The following is a 21,132-nucleotide window of genomic DNA, read 5'->3' on the forward strand; positions in this document are numbered from 1 at the left end:
GGCGGCTGCGGTGTCCTCTTCCTCTGCGACTGCGAATCCGGGTCGTGCCGCTGGCCCGCGACTCTCAAGGCGGCGCCTAGCAAGAGGTTCGGTTCGGAGGCCGGTTCGCGGTCGCTGCTCGCGGGAGCGTCTCCTGTAAGGATCCAGGGAGAGGTCGGGGGTCGGAGTTCAAAGGGCACGGGAGTGGGGGGCGGTGGGGATGCACCATGCAAAGGGGAGGCCAAACGGACGCCCGGTCCAGGGGGGCTCCGTCTCTTCATCTCTTCCCAGGATCCTAGATCTAGAGCTGGAAGGGACCTTAGAGATTTTCTAGTCCGTTTTACAGATGAGGAAACTGAGGCAGAAGGAAAGAAGTGTTTTCTGTAGCATCCCCCAGCTCTGAGCAAACAGGAAGAATTGTAACCCAGGCCCTTTGTTCCAAACACAGAACACTCTCTCTCCTGTTTTTAACTGCTCTCTTTTTCCTCTCCCTTCATCCCACCCCATTCCTCCTCCTCTTTTCTTTCCCATGCTCTTCTCCTTCATGCTCCTTAGCATTTTGGGGGGAAGGGGCTCCCACATCCACCCCTGTCCCTGGGTCCACTTGGGACTTTAACAGGAGGAGGAGGTCTCCAGGCTCCATCCCCATGCAGTCCCCACTTCATCTCCAGACAGCCCCCAGCCCCTCAGAGAGGGGAATGCGCAGAGACTCGCTCATTCCCCAGCACACACTTTGAGACAACGTAGATTTTCAGCTGTAAAATACTTTAAGGGTCCATCTTGTCCATTTCACAGGTGGGGAAACTGAGGTATAGATATTTCCCCAGCGTTCCAGGGGCAGTGAGTATCCAAGCTAGGTCTCAAGCCCTAAGGCCCTATGAGTCAAATCCAGGGCTTTGGTGTCCAGGCCTAGAGATCATCAGAGGGCCTCCCCCCACCCCCAGTCCATGAAGGAGAGTGCCCACTGTGCCTGCCTTCTGCCAGGACTGTGCCCGCTGCCTCAGTTCTGGGCACCTCAATGTGCCTTCCTATTGGTGAGCCCAAGGTCTCAGTGCCCTGGCAGAATGGAAACCTGATTTTAGGGAGCTCCTCTTGAAGTGCCCACCTTGGGTCCAGGAGAGCAAGAAGTCAGTCATCGGAAGGGTAAATGGCTCTGCCCTCTGGGAAATCTTCCTTTTTTAGCTTTGCTAGGTAGGCTGGGTCAGTCTTCCTACATTTAAAAGAAACAATAACACTGTAATAAAGTCAGTGCTACATTAGTATCTCCTGAGGAGATACATTAGTATCTCCTTCACTTCCTATCCAATCTGAAAGGCAATCCAGTCTGACTTTGCTCACCTTCCCTTCCCCAAACTCCATCCCCAAGATGGTCGCTGCGTGGGGCACTCTGAGAAATTAAAGAGCCTCTTTCCTGCTGCTTGGTGCTCCCTGGGCCTTGATTTGGGGGTGGGTGGGTTTTCATAAAATGAATTGCTTGGTCACAGATAGATTTATTGGGAAAATTGCTTGAGATCCAAAGGGATTCCCCCAGTTTTGAGAGGGAACTTAAACTAGGTTAAAATCAAAGAATTAGCTGTTTTCAAGGAATTGAGGAAAGGGGGAATCAGAGAAGAAGGTTTAGGCTCTTTTTACTTGACCCCAGAGGGCAGAATTTAGGGGCAACATGTGCAGCTTGTAGAGAGGGACTCAATTTTGACAAAAAAAGAGACATCTTCCTAATAGTGAGAGCTATCCAAAAGAGGAATGGGTTGCCTGGGGAGTTGCCTCTGAGCAGAGAGGCCGCAGGACCCCTTGTTCTCATTGGACCAGATGGCCGCTCTAAGCGTCTGATATTTCACACTTTAGAATAAGTTGTCAAGCACAGAAATCTGCACTCAGGTCTCCTTGAGGGCCACATCTTTTTCAAGATTTCATAAGGGGAGGCAGTGACCCCTCCTAAGTGCCTGAGTGATCCTCACAACAACCCCAGGAGGTAGGTACTCTTATTACGTCCCCTTGACACAAGCAGAAATTGAGGCAGAGAGAGAGAGTAAATGACTTGGCCAGAATCACCTCACTAGTCTGCCCCCGAGACTGTCATTGGGGGTGGGATTGCTTAACTGCTACAGAAGGAAGTGTGGACAGAGTGGTAAAGTCTTCAAATGTGGTGGGAGCTCTCAGACCGATTTCTCGTGTGGGTATATTCCTGTTAAACTTGCTCTGTGGCCTTGGATTCTATTCCTCACCCGGCCCCCTCCCCTGTAAATGCTCAGACCTGAGCGGGGAGGGAGAATGAAGTAAGGATCCATAAATGTGGAGGGCTCTTTGGTGTAGGTAGCTCAAAATAGAGCCATTTTCATGTGCATTCTCTGTCTTTTCTCTTTCTTATAAAACTTCAGAAGATGCCCCTGATGGCAGAGTCTTTGAGACGCATCTGCAGGGCAGCGGTTTTGAAGAGGAGACTGAGCAAGAGGCTCTTTCAAGCCCTCAGCGCCACATCCTGAAATCGGCCGGAGGGGCAGCCATGGCTGGGAGCGCAGATGATGACGTCCCTCTCATCTTGACCTTGGAGGACAGTGGGAGCACCCCACTGGCACCTTCGGACCGCCTGGGTCCAGAGAATTTGCCCAATGAAAGTAAGGTGACAGAAGCTGGGGATTATTGTTTGTTCTAGGGCTGAGGATTACTGTGGTCGGGGGGAATCTCATGTATCCTCTCTCTGGGGGAGACATTGTAGGTGCAAAAGCAGGTCTGACTCAGACACTGCAGATCAGGTGGCAATGAAGTTGAGCCTTCACTACCTGGGAAAGGTCCCAGAATTAGGAAGGAGAGGATTTGGGCTCTCCGAATCCTGAGCAAGTCTTTGTTCAAGCTTCTCATCTTTAAATGGAGATGATCTTATTTATACCACCTACCTCTGAGAGTTGTATGAGAAAAGTGCTTTGTAAGCCGATTTTTAACTTGCCTTTCCTGAATCTTTGCTTTTCTCTTCTGGAACTTGCATTTACTGGAAGGATCAGCTGATTCATGGTATCACCTGATGGTTTTCTGGGAACTCGGTCTCCCCTTTTTGTTTGCTCTTTTATGCTAAGGAAATGATCCTAGTCAGTCTTCCTCAGCCTAGAATTCTTTGCAGATAAGTGGGGGGCATGACTGGTCTTTGCCTAACCCCTGAATTACTGCAGAAGGAATGGGAATGTGGGGGAAATCTGTTCAAATTTTGTTTGTCCTGAAAGTGGGCTATTGATTTGAGGTTCCGGTTTTTAGAGGATTTCTTGATGTTGTTTTGGTTTTGATATGACTCAAAGGCTAGCCCAAAGTGGATATAAATAGATGGTATACTTTAATTTTTAAAATTTAAAGTGGTTTCTGGCAGAATGGGACTGTTTAAAAGCCTTTCTGGTCCTTCCCCTCAGGTCATTTCTCCACCGGGACTGACCTCTGACTGAAGAGAGGTTTAAAATAGCTGATATTTCCTGTCTGGCCTCCCTTCTACCAGACAGTCTGGAATTACCTTATCAACTGAATTTTCTAGTCCTTCTTTTGCTGTTCAGGGGTTTACTTGAGTGTCTTTAATAGGGTTTCTTCATTTAATCAGTTTTTTATTACTAAGAAACTAAGGCTATAAGAAGGGAAGGAAGAGCCCCAGATTGGCATCACGTTTTCTCGTCCAGACAATATACAATAGGACATGAAAGGAGCACCTCCCTCCTAGGGAAGTCTCTAATCAAGATTGTGAAGGAGAATAGTGTCTCTTAGAAAGGAGAATATTGCCTGGGGCTTGGTATCCTAGTCCCTGTATGTTCATCCTCTTTTCCATTCTTAGAAATGGCCCAGCTACATAATCCAATTACTCTTGTTCATCCAAGAAGATTAAATAGTGATCTGTCTGTCATCTCCCTACCTCACCAAGACTGATTTTTCTGCTCATATTACTTAAAGCGTGGGAGTGTGGCAGAAATGGCTACTGGCTATGATCATTTGAGTCAGGGGTCAGTGACATCAGTAATGAGGTGGCAGAGATTAAGTTACCTTCAGAACTAACTTTAGAAGGTGCTTCTTTCTTTTGAGGCTCTTCTCTTTTACCCTTTGATGCTTAAATGAATTATGGGCTATTAACCTGTGACTAGGAAACAAAAGCTAATTTATAGAAGAGTTACATCATAATATATTTATGATAAAACACTTTTGTCCGTAGAATCTCATGTGAACATCATAAAATGCCCTAAAGAGGGAAGATATAGCAGTATTTTCATTTTACAGTGAAGAAAATGAAATTCAAACATACATCCCCAGCAGAGATGATATGCAAAGTGGAAAAGATGTATTTTCCATTCAGCAATCACCAGAAGTTTGTCATATTTAACGTTTCTAAATTTTATTCTTGTGCTTTTTTTCTGGTTTGGGGATTTCGATTAGATTTATGTAGGTCTGAAACGGGCATGTTGAAGTCTCTCCTCTTTGCTCCCCCCACCCCACTTAGTGTTTTGCTGTGTGTCCCTTCAGTTCTATTAGCTCTCCATTAAGTGTTTAAATACTGTGCCACTCAGTCCGTACCTATTTGATGTGGATTTTTTATTTTCTGTGATGCATTTAAGCTTAACATAATTTTTCCCCTTATCCGATTAAGTGACTTGACCAAAGTCACAAATCTAGTTGTTTTTTATACATACACACACACACACACATACACACACACACACATATCTATGTTAGAATCTAGACTTGAAGTCTCATATTGCTGTATTACTACCTCCCTCCCTCTTCTCTCTTGTTTTTCTCCCCTAAACCTGGAACATTCGGTGCTTTCTACCTTGATCTAGTCGATTGCATCTGTCAACTTTCAGAGTATTTTGGAATTGTATGGAAAGATCAGTAGTGATTCTCAATAGAACATAAGGGGAGCCAGCCTAGATCAAATTTGAACACTTGTAGGCAGGCAGTAGCAACCTTACTCCTGCTATGTGTCTGAGCTGCTGTGTATCTGGAGGTATGACTGTCTTACCCATGACCTGTCAACAAGGGAGGTTGCCAACTGGCTATATCTCAGAGACTCTGTTCTCTGTACCCAGAGGAAGATGCAGGCTCCACTGTCTGGCGCGGTCTGATATGGAGGTCAGACGCTTTTTGTACGTCAACATGTCATGATCCCCTTTGGAAGATTTAGGACCTCCTATCAGATTAACTTTTTAAGAAATTAAAGAAATTAAAAGAAAAAAGAAAAAAGTCAATTAGAGACTAATGAAAATACAGATGTACTTTTTTTTTCCCTATCCCATTTCACTGATTCCCTGAAATCTATCCTTGGATTCATGAGTAGATTGTCTGTGGCCCCCCAAGTTAGGAACCTTTGATCTAATTGGAAAAAGAACAGGGAAGGAGTTCTTCCCAGACCCTAATGTCCCTGGCTAAAAGACTGATTGTGGAAAATGCTAATGATTTATGCAGAGCCAGAAAGTGGCACATTGGTAGACAATGCAGGACTAAGCTGAGGTTTAATAAAGCTCAGGAAACTGGGCTGCCCTTGAGGACAGGTAATGGAGTGCCCATTAGATAGGTAGGCTAGCAAAGGCTCCAGGGAGCGCTCAGCATCCTGCATGGCCCTTGTCACACCGTGAATGGCACTTTGGAGCCAACGACAAACAGGAGGCCTTTGGGGTCAGCCAATGGCATACAGTCTGTCCTTGCAAAGGACACCGCTATCTTTTTTTATTTCATCCTCAGGAAAACAGAAGGGATCATGAGAACTCATATTTCCCTAATACTGTAAGGTAGGCAAAGCCCCTTGTTCACGGCAGTCCTTAAAGACACAGCCCAAGAAGGAGTGTCCCCATTTTACTGGTAAGGGAACTGAGGCTTAGGGGTGAAACCCCCTGCCCACAGTCACATGGCTGATCTTGCCCTGATATTTTATCTTGTCAGCATTGCGGTTTTCAAAGACCATTTATTAAGTGACTAATTACATGTGGCACTGCTCTCAAGAAAACTAAAATGTTTACCAAGACGCCCACCTACAGGGACTTAGGGAAAAGCCTGAAGCCAATATCAGAATGGATGGGAAGGTGTTTCTGTGACACATCCATGTAAGATGTATTCAGGATCAGAGGTAATCACTGAGAGCCTCAGTTGGAGAAAAAAAAATTAAGTCACAGGCCACATTGTTGTTTTGTTTTCAAATTGTTGGGTTGGGGTTTTGTCCCTTTTTTCCAACTGGGAACACCCGCCATAAATAGTGACTGCCGGAGGAGGTGGCCTCCTGGCCAACTCCTGGCGAGGCAAAGAAGTCCCCATGGGTTCTTTCCAGGGTCCTGAGTGCATGGCTTCCATTGCAGAATTTGGCATTATCCATAAGGTCGGAGAAGTCTCTGGGAATCTCGCCCAATCTTGAGCAGAGATCATGGGCCACTTGGGTCTTCAGGCTCCCTCTCACTGTGACCCTTCCGAGCCTGTCTGATCTCATGCTGCTGCACTTGGGAGGGGGCTAGGAAATGGTTTTTCCCTCCACCCCACAAGAGCCCGTGAAGTTGTGGAGGCGCCTTCCAGGATCAGAAGAGGAATGGGGACACAAGGACCCTTGAGGCTCCTTCTCCATCTGCCCGCAAATAGAACCTGAGACGGAGGGCAAGATGGACCACTCACCTTTCCTCAGTTAATCCCTTCTGTATTGCTTGAAGGCTTTCGGAAATACTTTCCTCTCCACACTCTTTTGGATAAGTTAGTGCCAGTGGTATCCCCTTTTTAGATAAGAAAACTGAAGTCTGTCCATTTTCAGACTCATGTAACTAGTGTCAGTGGAGCAGCCACATGAGGCATTTCCAGGAGCAGGAAGCCCCCCACCTCCCACCGCACCCTCAGCCGGGCAGGGCTCAGAACAGCCAGGACAGAGAGCTGAGATGTTGCCCTGCCAGTGTGTACCGGAGGGGCCGGTCCCCTTGGTGCATTGGCTGGGCCGGAGATAGCGGCCCAGAGCCTGTGTGGGACCCTGGCATGAGCAGGGCCCTGGACGTGGGGGCGTGTCATCTTTGGCCCCGGCAGGTGGCTGCGGCCACGGCAGGAGCGAGAAGCTGCACCAGCAGCTGGAGACCAGCCACAATCAGATTTCCGCTGCCTCCCGACGAGCGTGGCCAGTGGGCTCCATCGTTGTCGCCGCTCCCGTGGCTTTTTAGGGCCCTGCCAGGGTGGAGTACACGGGGTCGTCAGGCTTGCTGCGGCGCCAATTAAAATGAGCGAGCTCCAGGCCCGCTGGGCCCGAGCCTCATAACTGAGCCTCGGAGCCTCTCTAGTTCCCTGGCCTTCAGTGTCTCATGGTGGGAGCCTGTCTGTTGCCATGGGCCCCCCTGCCTCGAAATGCTATTTCCCCTTCTGAAGGCGGGCAGCAGCCCCATCTCAATTGTGGCGGCGGCAGCTGTGCCGTGGTTGGAGCGCCGCCGATTCCCCATTGCCTTCGGGGGGTCTGAGTTCACATTTGCTCAGAGAGGGATTCATGAGCCAGAACAGTCAGCGTGTACGCCTTAAAGTCAGTAAAGGGAGCTGGAGAGGTTTTGATGGGTCTCAGCAGGGCATCTCTGGCAGCTTCTGCTTGGAGGACGTGCTCCCCAGGGTCAGCCTCAAGGCCGAGCATGGCTGCCTGCTCCGCTTCTACGGGGGCTCTTCTGTTTCAAGGGGAAATGACCTGTGAAGGTGGGGACCCCCTCCTTGCCAAAGGGGAGCTGGTGTGTGCTCTGCCACGTGGCGCTAGGAAGCAGGGAATACGCAGGAAGAGCCGGGATCTCCTGGCCCTGCTGCCGTGTGCCGCTGGGACCTTGTGGAGGCAAGCCTGTGCAGGAAAGCTTCTTCCTCTCTCTTTTCAGTGGAATCCCTGAGTCTCAGGAAGGGCTCGGCGGGGCCCCCTTACCCTAATAACACTGACCCTACAGTGACCCGGCCAGGCTCTGCTGGCAGACCTCCAGGGCCGGGGAGCCTCACCTCCCGGGGGCCGCCCATTCTGTTATGGGACTCTCCTCCTCCCAGTGAGCCGCGTCAGTGAATGTAGAGGACCTCGGTCTAGCTCAGTGTTCTGGAAGAGAGATTTCAAAATGAGGAATAATGTAGAAACCCAACTTCCCCTTTATGGGTTGCGTGAGCTCTCTTGGCCTGGAAGCGCAGTACCCCAGGGACATCCGGCCAGGACAGGCGCTGGCCTCCAAGCTTCCTCTCATTGTCCTGCCCTTCCCAAAGTCAGACGAGCTGCTAGGGAGAGAAGAACGTGAGAAGTGCTCTGCAGAGCTGGTCACACCAAGGACCCACACAGGACAGTGAGCACCGGGTAGCCCGAGTCTCAGGGAGAGGTTTGGGCGGCTGTTCCCCGCAAAGCCTTGTGAGGTGGACGACTGGGACGCTTTCCTCATTTTCCAGTAAGAGCCTCCATGAAGGACTCTCTTCTGCTCAGAGGGACAATGAGGTCTTTTTTGTTGGGCAGAAGTGGGGGACCTTAAAGAGGAAGGAGAGGGAAGGACACAGAGAGCTGGCAGAAGTTCAGGACGGGCCACCCTGGAGCAGGGGTGAGATTCAGTCACCTTGAAAGGCCACCTGCCAGAAGTTCAGCCTCATAAACATCCTCTTTTTTTTTTTTTTTTTTGTCCTGTAGATTGAACTATTTGTGCTTGTGCATGTTTAAGCTGATAATAAAAAAGGAACCAAAGTTTTTATGTTGCAGTGATGGGTTAGCAGTCACAGAGCAGATGCTGCGGCCCCTGGGGGCCTTTGCTCCCTCTTCACATCTCTCTTGCCGAGCTTTTTCTTGAGACAGCTCTGCAGCTGACTGCAGTGGCCCGGGAGCCTTCCTGGGACAGGGAACCTGGAGGTTGGGATTGATTTACTGGGTGATGGCAAAGGGGACCTGGGGTGAGCTGGTCACGTTCCAGGATTCTGACCGTTACTGGAAAAGCCTTCCTCTCCCATCGAGCAAGCCTTCCTTAAGCAAGGGATTGGGGCTACAAAGACGAAATGGAGGGGCCGATGTGAGGCGTGGAGAGTTGGGTATCTGCAGTCATTTGAGGAAAGAGAGAATAGTGATAACTAAAGGAGAGCAGGAAGATTTCCCAGAGAAGATGGCACTTGAGCTTTGAAGCAGGTGGGGGTGAGGAGGGGACAGCCTGTGCCAAAGTATGGAGATGGGAAGTATAGAGCATTCTTGGGGGATAGTGGCTGCAGGGAGAAGGAGTTGACAGTCAGCCTGGAAAATTCAGGTGGAGCCAGAGTATAATGGGTTCTAAATGTGCTGCTTTTGCTTCATCTTTTGGGGGCTCTCTATCACCTTTGGTCTCCTCCCAGAAACAAGAGTCCTACTTTCAAGTGGCACAGTGAAAGTCTGGTCACGCGGATCTCTTTGCCCGCCCTCAGCTCTTCTCTAGAGCTAGCTAAGGTTCCCTCTGCCTTGGTCATCATATTCCTTTCCTTTTTCCTAAAAATTTCTAAAAAAATGAACCTGTGCTTTAATCACTGTAGGGTTGCTGTTGTTCGGTCACTTCAATCATGCTGACCCCATTTGAAGTTTTCTGGGCAAGAGATACTGGAGCGGTTGGCCATTTCTTTCTCCAGCTCTTTTGACAGATGAGGAAACTGAGGCAAATAGTTAAATAACTTGCTCAAGGTCACACAGCTACTAAGTGTCCGAGGTCAGATTTGAACTGAGGAAAATGAGTATTCTTGATTTCAGCTCCAGCGCCCTGTGCCATGTAGCACCTAGTATAGGGAGCTCGCTAGAATTTGTATGGGAAGGAAGAGAGGGTCTCACACAACGAACTGGCTGTGCCGGAGTTATGTAGCTGGTAGGTGTCAGAGATCCATCTGACCGGGATCCCGGGTCGCGATTCCATATGGCTTCTCACGCCTTTGAGGGCCACAAGGCCCCTATCGCCACGACTCAGGAGGAGCTTCACTGCATAATGACAGTTGTTCCTTCCACTTTCTCCTCATTCTCTGAACAAACAGTTCATACGTCACATTACCCAAAAGCCATCTGTGTGGTATTGCTGGCAAAAAGTCTCCATTACAGACCCAGCCGGTGCAGAAGCCCCCTGCTCTGTGTCCCCATCGAGGGTTTGAATGCCTTTTTAGGAATAGAATTGTTAAAAATGTGTTAAGGTGGTTATCTATTGAAGGAATCCTTCAATCAAACTTTTGGTAAAATAGAAAATTCTCTTGTAATTCAAAGAGGATTTGGACTGCTGCCTATTGGACTTTCCTCCAGCAGGCGAGTCCCGTGGGCATACCTCTCTTGGAGTGGATGCTCCTAAATTAGGGCAGGAAGATCCGGTGATGTTGGTTGCGGGGGCTCAATAAGAATGTTTTGGCACTTGAGTCCGGACACATTTGTGCTTCTCTCTAATGGATGCGGAACGTACCTTTTCTGCAGTCATGCTGGGACTTTTATAGATGCCAAACGATGTGCCACGTGCTGAGTCATCCATGGCACCCGATGCCCTGGGAGGGGCCCTCTCACATGTTTGTTCTTAGAGTCATTGCCATGTAATTTGGAGCCAGAGGACATTAGGCTGGGCCAGGACTTTGCTCTGCCAATGGCAGCCTCGGGGACGCTGGCCTTGGTGTCCTGTTGTTTTGGGGATGGCCCAGAGAGTTTCCCATCGTTGCTTTATTTTTCCCCTGATTTCCACATCCCTCACACCAGTCTGGGCCCTGTGTCCCACAACCCATTTCCTGAGCTCCTGCTCCTCCCTTGTTTTCTCTTCTTTTTTCTTTTTCTTTTCTTTTTTTTTTTCTGTCATCATTGAAAACAAACTCCCACCCAGTCATTGTTCATCGCCAAGACGATGGGCTCGAGTCCCTCCCTGCGTCCAGAGGTTGCTCCCACTCACTGTCTTCTTCCTGGGCCAATTTGGTCGGGTCGGGCTTTCTGTTTTTTTGAAACGACAGGTCTTACTGCCCAGCTGGTTCTTCCGGGAGATGAGCAGATCAGGTTTATCACCAGCAGAGCTCACGGAGCCCCAGGGAGGGCTTTTCCTGTCCCTGCCCTGCCTTTATCGCCATCCTGCTGGAGAACAGATAACACTGAAGAACTCGGTCTATTCACATTACTTTGACAGACACGTGCTGAGCGCCTACTGCATGCAACTGGGGTCGAAGGGGGAGGGCAGACACATTTTCTGCTTACGTGGGTGGCCATCTATTCTCTTGACCACGTGTAGACAAGCTTGTCCTTCCATTCCCCAGCAGCACCCACTGCACATTGGAGAAAGCCTTCTCTTCTCAGCTGCTGTTTTTGCTCCTCTTTCTTGCCTTCATCCCAGTGTGCTGTGTAATTAATTAGCATTCCTAATGTTTCCAAGTGTGTACAGGACAGATGTTCGCCCAGGTGCTATGCTCTTCACTGGGTAAACAGAAAGGTTTGCAAGCACGTGCGAGAGAGAGAGAGACAGAGGCAGAGAGAGAGAGAGAGAGAGAGAAATGGAGAGAGACAGAGACAAAGAAGGAGAGAGAGACAGAAGGAGAGAGGGAGAGAGATGGAGATGGAGAATGTGTGTGTGTGGGGGGGATGGGGAGGTGTGCTCTCAGGATTTTGTTCTTTATGAGTCCCCTTTCCTCCAACAAGTTCATTTAGGCAGAAGCAGAGAATGATGTGATGAGCAGCTTAGGAGCTCCCTGAGCGTTCCCACCCCACATAAGCCAAAGTCCACCAAGTGCCCTCTGTCTGCCAAGTGGACACATTGCAAAATGAAGGGGACGCTGTTCCCTCTCAGTGGGGCTGGCGATGGGGACTCTGCAGTCACAATTATGGGGATGGTTTCAGGAGCATGGAGAGCACTCTACGGGTGGGAAGTCAGTCCGAAAAGAGAAACACCTTGGGTTTTTGTGGTGTTTAACTGACATTTCTAATATGCTCTTGGGTTTGCTAAAAGCATGTTATTTCCTTTAAACTTACCGCGGCCTGGAAGGGGCTTGCGTGTTGATATCTCAGTTTTACAAGTGAGGAAGCCGAGGCTCAGAGAGACTGAGGCCAGATGTCCCCATCCCCCAGGCTAGTACCCCAAGCTGTCGTGTTGGGAAGAGTTTTCTCTAAAGGCAATCGAGGTCTTCCCACCTTGTTGAGCACTTGGTTTCTTAGCTCTCCGCTGCCTTTCTCTGATTCTCCAGTGGTGGTCCCTTCCAAGGGGGCTCAGCCTCTGAGACACTGACTTGGAACTTTTCATGTTTTCTGCGGAGCTCCATGGCGGGGCAAGGTTAGAGCAGGCAGGCCTCCATCCCCAGCCCCCCTCCCACAGCTCCCCCTCCCTCTCTCCTCTATCTCCTTTCTGTTGTCATTTGCCTTCCATCCTCGGGAGCTTCTTCCTGCCCCGGTCAGTCCCCAGCTACAGCCGGCGATGCTGCTGCTGCTCTCATGCTCCCAGCACTATGGTACAAGCCAGAGGAGATGGGACAGTAAAGATGAACTTTCAGGATTAGTGATGACCTGGAAGGCCTTTCCAATTCTGACATGTCTCCTCGGCAGTCCCCCTGCCCCGCCTTCCTCTCACCCCTTCAAAGACTTCTTTCCCTAGAAAGGAACAGGTCACGTGGTTAGTGAGGCTTTGGGCTCCATGATCCCCCAAGAACCTGCATTTGTGACCCTCAGACTGAAGGTTGAACTCGCTCTTTTTCCCTTCTTGGGGTGGGAGAGGGCGCCAAGCTGCTGGCGGAGAAGCCTTCCAGGCCTTCGGGAGGTCGGCCTGCTGCTGTTGGGCATTTCCGTGGCCCTGACGGTTGCCACAGGGTCTGCCCTCATGTTCATCTGTTCTAATGTTTGCTGTTAACGCGGGGCCTTTTGGCTCTCCGTCTTGCTTCCGTTTGCCAGAACGTGAAGGGCCGGGCAGAGAATAATGTTCGCCCTGCTTCCTTTTGGCAGAATCGCTTCCCGTTGTCTCGAAGACTTTAATCTGGGGACCTTGGGAAGCACAGCCAGTCCCAGAACCCCAGTTCTGTCGTGCTGCTATACCTAGTCAACCTTGCTGCATTATTACCTCCATCTCCTTTTTCACTATTTTCCCATGGAGTGGGGCTCCCAGTGACAACTGGCAAATGATGGGGATGATTACTTGTTAGCATTCTGGTGGGGACCCGTTTCTAGAGCGCTCAGAGTGTTTTAGAAATATCCTCATTTGTCTGCACGATGGCTCCACGAAGTTCAACAAGCAGAGTTCTAACTACGAGGGAGCCGAGGGAGTGGGGCTTGTCCAGAGCCAGAGTGCGCTAGCCCGGCACCCACGTCACGGCCTTCTGGGGAAAGAAGGGCCGTGGGGAGGGGAGGGGGTTGTGCGTCTGTGTGGAGCTGCATTTTCTGCCCATCTTCTCTGAAGCCCGAAAGAGAGCAGAACCCGGACTTGGTCTGGCCCGTGGTCCCCGTCCGGCCAGCGAGACCGCTCCCAGCTCCTCTGCGTCCTAGACTCTGGTTCTCGTGCCCGAGCCCCCAACGATCCGGCCAGTCTTGGCTCCCCTTCTTCAAAATGGAGGGGTTTTGGTGCAAGGAGTTGTTTCCTTCTGCCTGCCTCCCCGCTCCTCGCCTCCCCATCTTTGCTTTATGGCCGGCATATGGAAGCTGTTTCTATTTACTCGGCACCGCTAGGACGTAGCCTGCTGCGCTCCAGCGAACGGAAACCTTGGATTCCCTGCAGGCTCGTTTCTGAGGCTGCATGCAAAGCGGCCAGCTGTTTTGCTGGGAGCGTCTGGGCCGTGTTACATCAGCGTGGAGGAAGCGTTACCATCTGTGCAGACAGGTCATCCCAGTTTGCTTCTGCCTGCCCTTTGTACCGTGAACCTTTCTAATACTTTGTTTTGGGTTGGGATTTAAAATAAAATGTTAAGCTTTGCCAGTTCAGCATGGTATGATATCCTTCCCCCTGTACCCAGCCTTCCACCCGACTGGCTTTTTATGTTCACTTATTTAGGCCGATTGCCATGACTATGGGGAAGCTGAGTTTCGGCTCTGAGTCCACAGGAACTTTCTAAAGCTTTTGCTTAGTTCAGAAATGGGCTGGGCTGCCTCTTTGTGAGGTGGTGAGCTCCCTGTTACTGTCTGTGTGCAAACCCGGGAAGGATACCTGTCCACTCGTCAGGGTGTTTGTTGTAGCTGACATCCCTCGGGAAGGTGGCTCTCCACTATGTGACTGATTCGGGAAGGAAGGAGGAATAGATGTTGGGATCAGCTCCCTCCAGAAACTCCTCGAACTGCTCAGGCCTGAGAAGCCAGAAGCTGCCAGTCCCACAGAAGAGCACCAGCAGAGCAGGAACAAAATGTTTCCCTCTGTCCGACTTTCCCTGAAGGCCTGAGAAAGGATCACCCTTCTTGCCAAGAATCCTCCCCAGCGGCTGCCCTTGGCCTTTTGAAGAACTCGAGCGAGCAGGGGAACAGAGACCCGGCTGCAGGCCAGGAGAGGCAGCTTTTCCTGCTCCCCAGTCCTCCTCCCTCCACTCCCTCCTCCTTCCTCCCTCCCTCCTTCCCCCACCTCTTCTCCAGCTTCCAGCTTGGGGCCCTCCCAGCAAAGGCAGACATGCGGAGGAGCGAGCAATCCACCACCTGCCTGGCGGAGACAACACAGAGCGAGCTGTCCGAGAGGCCCATGGTCAGGTCCTCCTATCTCATGGAGCCGGGCACCCACGGTATGCCCCGTGCGGGAGACAGGATGGAGCGAGGGCGAGGTTGTGGCCTTGGTGATTGGGTAGTGGTTGAAGGAAAGCAAACCCACCCTCTGAGGGATTATGAAACCAGAGCTGGAGGTTGGAGCCTTGGTTTTGAATGTGAGCATTAATCATTGATAGTGTGGTCTAGTGGAAAGGGCGGTCAGAAGGCCTGTGCCTGAGGCGCAGCTCTGCCCTTCACCACCTGATTGAGTCTCCTGTGAAGCGAGGGGCTTGGACAAATGTCCTCTGAGGACCCAGCTCCAGATCTGGTGTAATCTGAGGCCTTTGTCCTAGTGGGACTCCCTTCCAGATCTAGAACCATGACCGATGTTGGGAACCCTTGATCTGTTGCCGGGGTTTGGGCAAGGGGGAGCAATGAGCCCCACTGCTTGGGCGTCCTCCTGGGAAGGACTTTGGCCGGTGCCTGTCCTTGGAGCATGACAGGGATTGAACAAAAGACTCTGGTGGGGCAGGAAGGGAGATTTTGGGGAGGGGTCTGGGGGGTGCTGTCCCCAGGGGGAGTGCTGAATGCTGATCACTCAGCTGCTTCTCTGTCCTCTCAGCCAAGATCCATGAGGGCAGCTGCCTTACCTGCCAAGGAAATCACCTTAAGATGCTTCCCTTTCACACAAGTACAGGAACTGGTAGAGCCAGAGGGTTGGGTGGGTGTGAGCTATTATTCTTGGCGGGGATATGGTAATGACAGTGGGGGAGACTGGCTTTGCCCTTTTCCATATGCTGCCCCCCTAAAAATACACATATGCACATACACACACACATGCACACACATGTACATACAGGTGCGCACACATACACATATTCTTTCTTCCCCTTTTCTCCTCCCTCTCTTCTCCCCCCCTCCTGTGGGCACTCCCTCTCAGACCCCATCCTATGCCATTGTTTGAGCTAGTGGCAGGTCCTTGGGAGCCACCCTGCTGGCTTAGGCTGAGGGGGCAGTTTCCTGGACCCAGTTGGGGGTTCTTGCTGCCCCCACAAGTGGCTTAGCAGGGTCCGGGGGAACCTTTCATTTTCTCTCTCTTCTCATTCCCAGTAGCCACAGAAAAAGTGCTCTTTGTGGCCTCTGTGTGACCAACTTGCCCAGAAATTGTGCCCACTGGCCCCATTCTTGAGCCGAATCTTTCTGTGAGACTGCCTCACGCACTGATTCAGCTTATTTATACACAAGAATCATTCATCTCACCATCTAGGAGGCTTCCCCTCTAGCCTTCCTTTTCTGGGCTGGGCCTGCTCTTGAGCTTCTGGCTACATCTCATAATGGGACAGTGAAAGAGGTTGGGGGGGGGAGGCTTTCCCGTTGCCCATTTGGGCCTCCTTTCAAACTGGGCAAAGGCAGGGCAGTGGTAGACAGGGATAAGCATTCCCTCTGATTAAGGGCTCCCAACTTGGTGTGACCATATGCTATTAAAACGTGCCTCTGGCTGCTGGCATAGGTGAGTTACAAGTAAAAGAAATCTTGGGGTGGAGGGGTGGAGGACCCTTCGGCGTCCTGCAGTGCTCCAGAAGTCCAGATGTGGAGCCTGGCCTTTTTATCTGGCAGTTCTGGATGGAGAGCTAAAATACAGTCCCCTCTCTGAACTAGGGATTGAGCCAATTCGTGGTTTTCAAGAATGAAATGGGCCCAGTAGTCAGGAGGATACTGGAAAAAAATCCCCGAGCAGTTTGGGAGCTCTCTACCCCACTTGGACCGGGCCTGTGATGAAAGTTATTTTTTTGGAGACGTCTCCAAGTCATTCACTTGTCATTTTCCTAATGCAAAACAGCCTTAGTGACCCCAAAGCAAGAGAAGTGAGGCTTCAGTACAGGTCAGGACTTCCTCAAGCTGCTCTCCCTCCGTGCTGGAATCCGGGAGGTGGAGTTTGTGGGCTCTCTGGGCTAGGAGGAGACAACATCTGGCTGGGGTGGGCGTCTTCATTCTCCTGGATACAGTGCCAGGCAGAGAGAGGACAGCGGACTGCCCAGCACGCATGACCCACCTCCTGGGGTCAGCGCAGATTTATGCCTTCACCATCCAGCGAGCCTTTATTTCAGGTGCCGGCTGGGCCCTCATTCGACGTGGAAGTCGCTGTTCAGTTTTGGGGGCCCTGGTAGTCCAGTGAGTTTGAGCCAAGATGATGAAGGAAGAGTCACAGGCAACGTCCCCCCGTGGGCCCGTTAGTCATTCTGCCGGGCAGCCACAGTCTGTCCCCTCGTTCCAGCCGGCTGCCTCCCCAACGTGTGTTATTCCACAGGAGGGGGACCAGATGAGACGGTGGGGAGGGCAGCAACATCCATCACCACGACTGGGGAAACGCTGGTCCTGGGGCACCATCTCGGCAGATTTCTCTGGTGAGGGACCACAGAATTTCCATCTTTCTATTCTAATTATGGTTCACGTTGGGGGAAATACAGCCATGTTGTGATTGAATGCTGACGGTAACTGCTTCCCAGGCCCAGATTTCCCACGCACTCGTGTTCTCCTGAGAGCCATTTTTGGGATCCAGCTGGATGACCCGAGACCCCTTCTGCTGCCAAGGATTTTTGAAGTTCTGATCTGTCGTTAGGAGTCACCTGGGTCCTCCCACCTGATGCCTCTTGTAATCCACAGCTCACGTCAGCAAAAAGGCCAGCTGCCGGGCGGGGAAGGACGAGCTCCTGTTTTCCCTTGACGATCTTTGGCCCGTGGGGACGCACCCAGAAAACAGCTTCATAAACACTGCCTTCTCACCAACAGTCAGCTGACCCCAAGTACAAAGAGGAAATGGAAAATCTGTCCAGCAGGAAGAGTTTCTCGCTTGATGCTCCCCCTCAGCTCAGAAAGCAGCCCCCACCCAAGAGCTGGAAGCCCAGCTTGCCCACTCACTTGGCAGGGCTGCACTTTGGTATCGCACAAGTGGCGAGAGGCAGATTGTGTACCAGGAAGAAGGGGAAATGAAAATCAAGAACGTCTTTTTTAACTCATAGACTTCTCTAATTCCAGGCAAAAGCAACCACTAAAGGTGGGATCTGAACTTTTTGCATTGAGTTGCTCTGAAGATGGGGACCCCTGGGTTTTCCCTCACTGAGAATGCTGCCAGGAAGAGATTCTGGGCCATAAGCTTCTGCTGATTTAGCTCACTGGCATTCCCGTAGACGGAAGGGGAAGCCAACGGATGGCATCTCCACCAGAACCGGGGAGCTCTGGAGGCAGAGCACAAACCGGCTATTGATTGGCTTAGGAATGTTTTAGAAAACCTTTGCCATTGTGACTCGTGCCCTTGCCCTCCTTCTTTGCCCTCACCCTCTCAGATTATTTATTTACTCCATAATTTTGTTCCTTTGCCCTGACTGTTTCTGCAGTGATGCATGAAGGTTGCCGGGGACAGGCCTTGAGCGTGCTAGGATGCAAAGTGCTTTCCAGATAAATATGGGCTCAATGGGAGGCTTTGGGCCTAAGGCCTCTTGGGACGGGCTTCCTTGAGAAGGGAATTCTAGGGAATCCCAGAAACCTGCTGGCTGAGATGAGGAGAGAGAGAGAGAACACTCCAGGGGTTGGCAGCCTGGAGGTGAGAGATGGGGACTGGAAGAGGAATGAGGGAGGGAGGGCAGTTTATGAAAAGCTGCAAGATTAAATGACTTGCCTAAAGGAAGGAAAAAGGCAAGTGCCATAGGCAGGTTTTGAACTCATTATCCCAAACCAATACTTTTCCCACTCCACTGATTTTCCACTTTTTATTCTTTTGTCTAGATTTTTATTCATTACGGTCTTTCCTCTGATTATTCAATAACCTGATTGTTCCCAGAACTCAGAAATGGCTTCTCCCTCAGTAAAGCAATTGTTTCTGGCAGAGTGATAATGGCAGGCGGGGTGGAAGTGACCCCGGATATTTGAGGCTCATTCGGCTTCCCTTTGCTGTTACTTTTCTCAAAGAAAAGTTTTCATGACAGTTGTTGGTGAGTTTGGCTTTTTGGTTTTTTGTATGGGACCTGTGATTTCTTAGGTCTTAGAATTCCTGATGAGGAAAAACCCCTCTAACAATGCTGATTGGTAACAGTTCTGTCACTTACGAGTGTCTGTGAAGTGACTGGCCCAGAGTCACACAGCCACCACCTGTTGGAGGTGGGTCTGACTCTGACTGTTCACTCCGGTGCTTCTTGTACATGATCACACGATAGCCTCCATTTATGTAGCCCTTTGAAGGTTATATGCACATCCTATTTCACACAGAGCCATACGTGCAACTAAGAGGGTGAGATAATGTATGTACATTATCTCACCCTTTTAGTCTTACCTTCAGTTTAGAAATATTCCAGCATCAGACTCTTGGACTCCTAAAGCTGCTGTTTTGTTTTCCAAATTAGGATCCCGCTCTCTCCAAATGCCACCTGGAGGTGGATGGTATCCAGATCACAAGTAGGTTCTGATACAGACCCAGCTGATGTACTTTCCGTTGCAAAATCAGATAGAAGCTGAAAGAGACCTTAGAAATGGTCTAATCCATACGCGTCAGATCTGCTACCTGAATGCTGCAGGAGGCCCACCAAACCCGAGTGCAGCCTGCCCCAGATTGTCATTGGGATTGTGGTGTTGAATTTATCAGTGATACTAAGTCTTTCCCAATTCATTGTTTTTATACAATACCGTATAAATCGTTCTCTTGGTTCTACTCACTTCACTTTGCATCTTGATGTTCATATAAATCTTCCCAGATTTTTCTGAAATTACCCCCTTCATTTAAGCCTTTCCCCATTTATTATTTTTATAATATTGATGTTACTATATAAATTGTTCTTTTGGTTCTTCTCACTTGGTTCTCACTTGACTTTGCATCTTGATATTCATATAAATCTTCCCAGATTTTTCTGAAATTATTCCCTATTATTTCTTCTACCCCATAAATTGTCCCCCTCCCTCCTCCCCCTCCTTGAGGCAGTGGGGTTAAGTGATTTGCCCAGGATCACACAGCCAGGAAGTGCTAAGTGTCTGAGTCCAGATTTGAACTCAGTCCTCCTAACTTCAGGGTTGGTGTTCTAACTACTGTACCAACTAACTGCCCCTCCCTTTGTTATTTCCATCGCTGTCATTTATTACATATAATTTGTGCAGCCATTTCTCGGTTGATGAGCATCTAGGGAAGGGGAAAAGAGAATTTAATTGAAAACAAAATTTTCTTAAAAACAACAAAAAAAGAAAAACATAATTAGGAACAGCTTAACAGAATAAATATACAATGCAACATAGGCAAGTTAATTTTGGTTTTCTAAGTTGATATTCACACTGCAGAGAGCTATTTCTATTTGATTTTAAAACCATTGGTCTAATGCAGCCTATTAGTTTACAGATGAGGAAATTGAAGCCTGGAAAAATGAGGTGACTTGGCCATAGTCAGTCAGACAGGAAATGGAATAGACAAGATCTGTCCTTTCTTTCCATTATACCAGCTCATGTGGTTGACAGTGAAATGGAGAGGGAATTGGCAGAAACACTGGTCCTTGTGGTATTTGGGAAAGTGTGTTGATGATGAGAACCTGGTGTATTCTGGGACCTCATGAAGCCTGGGCTCGCCCCACTCTTCACCAACTCCCCTAAGAGCTGTCAGAGCTTTGTCTTAACTTGGGAGTCTAAATTAGACATAATTAGGAAGGTAAATCTGCAGAAAGAAAGTCATCAGCTGGTTAAGTAGCATTTATTAAGCACCTAAGGCCCAGCTGGAAATGGAAAGAATTGAACTAGGCCCTGCTCTGGAGGAGGCTTATAATTTTGGAAAAGACTAGTAAAGAAAGAATATATAAAAAGTGAATGGGGTAGTTTAGGGTGGTGTGTGGAAGGGTCAGGAAAGCCTTCTTGAAGAAGGTGAGGCTCCAGGTGGGCATTTTAGGCAGGGATGTTAATGCTGGGAGGGGTGTGTGTGTGTGTGTGTGTGTGTGTGTGTGTGTGTGTGTACACATGCACATAATAACAAATGGGTTAATTAGGCAGGATGGGGAAGGATGAGCAAGAAGGTTGGAAAAGTAGGAAGAATATGAAGGATCAAATGGAGCATGTTCTGTTTGGTCCTAGGGACAGCAGGGAGCTACAAAAGGTTACATATCAGACCTGCACTTTAGGATAATCCCTTTGGTAGCAGGAGTGGACTTGAGTCAGAAACACAAGTTAGGAGGCAGATGAACAGGACAGGGAATAGAGGCATCCTTCACAGCCCTATGCTGGTGCCCTTCCTGGTGGATAGGTCACCCCTGGATTCTCAAAAGTGATGCTAGTGGAGCCCGAGATTGGGAAGGGCCTGCCACGGTGGCCCGGCTACAGGCCCAGGCCGGGCTCTGGCCAACAAAGGCCAGCCAAATGAAATGCAGGGAGACTGTAGCCCAGGCTGGTCGTGAGTGATGGATGGCTTGGCCACAACCGCTGGGAGACTATCTTCCAAATCCTAGAGGGCCTGTGAACTGGCCCAGGGAAGGGAAGGCCCACGCCAACAGAAGCGAGAGCCTAGAAACACGGAGATTGGAGAAGCACACACGCTTTTTTTAAACCTTCCTTGAATCCAC

General features: G+C 50.0%; 1 protein-coding gene and 1 long non-coding RNA gene across 4 annotated transcripts in view; one reads left to right on the forward strand and one right to left on the reverse strand.

The window, feature by feature from the left end:
* Positions 1 to 36: 36 nt before the first annotated feature.
* Positions 37 to 21,132, forward strand: part of TPCN1 (two pore segment channel 1) — a 55,839-nt gene continuing 34,743 nt past the window's right edge. For 2 of the 3 annotated variants that reach the window (XM_051972832.1, XM_051972833.1), the window contains exons 1-2: positions 37 to 135; positions 2,358 to 2,594. In XM_051972832.1, coding sequence (XP_051828792.1) covers positions 2,483 to 2,594 — 112 coding nt within the window. In that variant the 5' untranslated portion in view covers positions 37 to 135; positions 2,358 to 2,482. Of the gene's footprint in view, positions 136 to 2,357; positions 2,595 to 14,169; positions 14,590 to 21,132 lie in introns of those variants that run through there. The other variant, XM_051972834.1, reaches the window with a different exon arrangement.
* LOC127545502 (uncharacterized) lies at positions 4,636 to 12,556 on the reverse strand. The gene is made up of 2 exons (XR_007949670.1): positions 11,879 to 12,556; positions 4,636 to 10,987 (listed from the first exon to the last, which is right to left on the reverse strand). It is a non-coding gene; the product is annotated as an uncharacterized LOC127545502 (long non-coding RNA).

The sequence above is a fragment of the Antechinus flavipes genome, chromosome 1 (assembly GCF_016432865.1).
Source record: "Antechinus flavipes isolate AdamAnt ecotype Samford, QLD, Australia chromosome 1, AdamAnt_v2, whole genome shotgun sequence".
Lineage (NCBI taxonomy): Eukaryota > Metazoa > Chordata > Mammalia > Dasyuromorphia > Dasyuridae > Antechinus > Antechinus flavipes.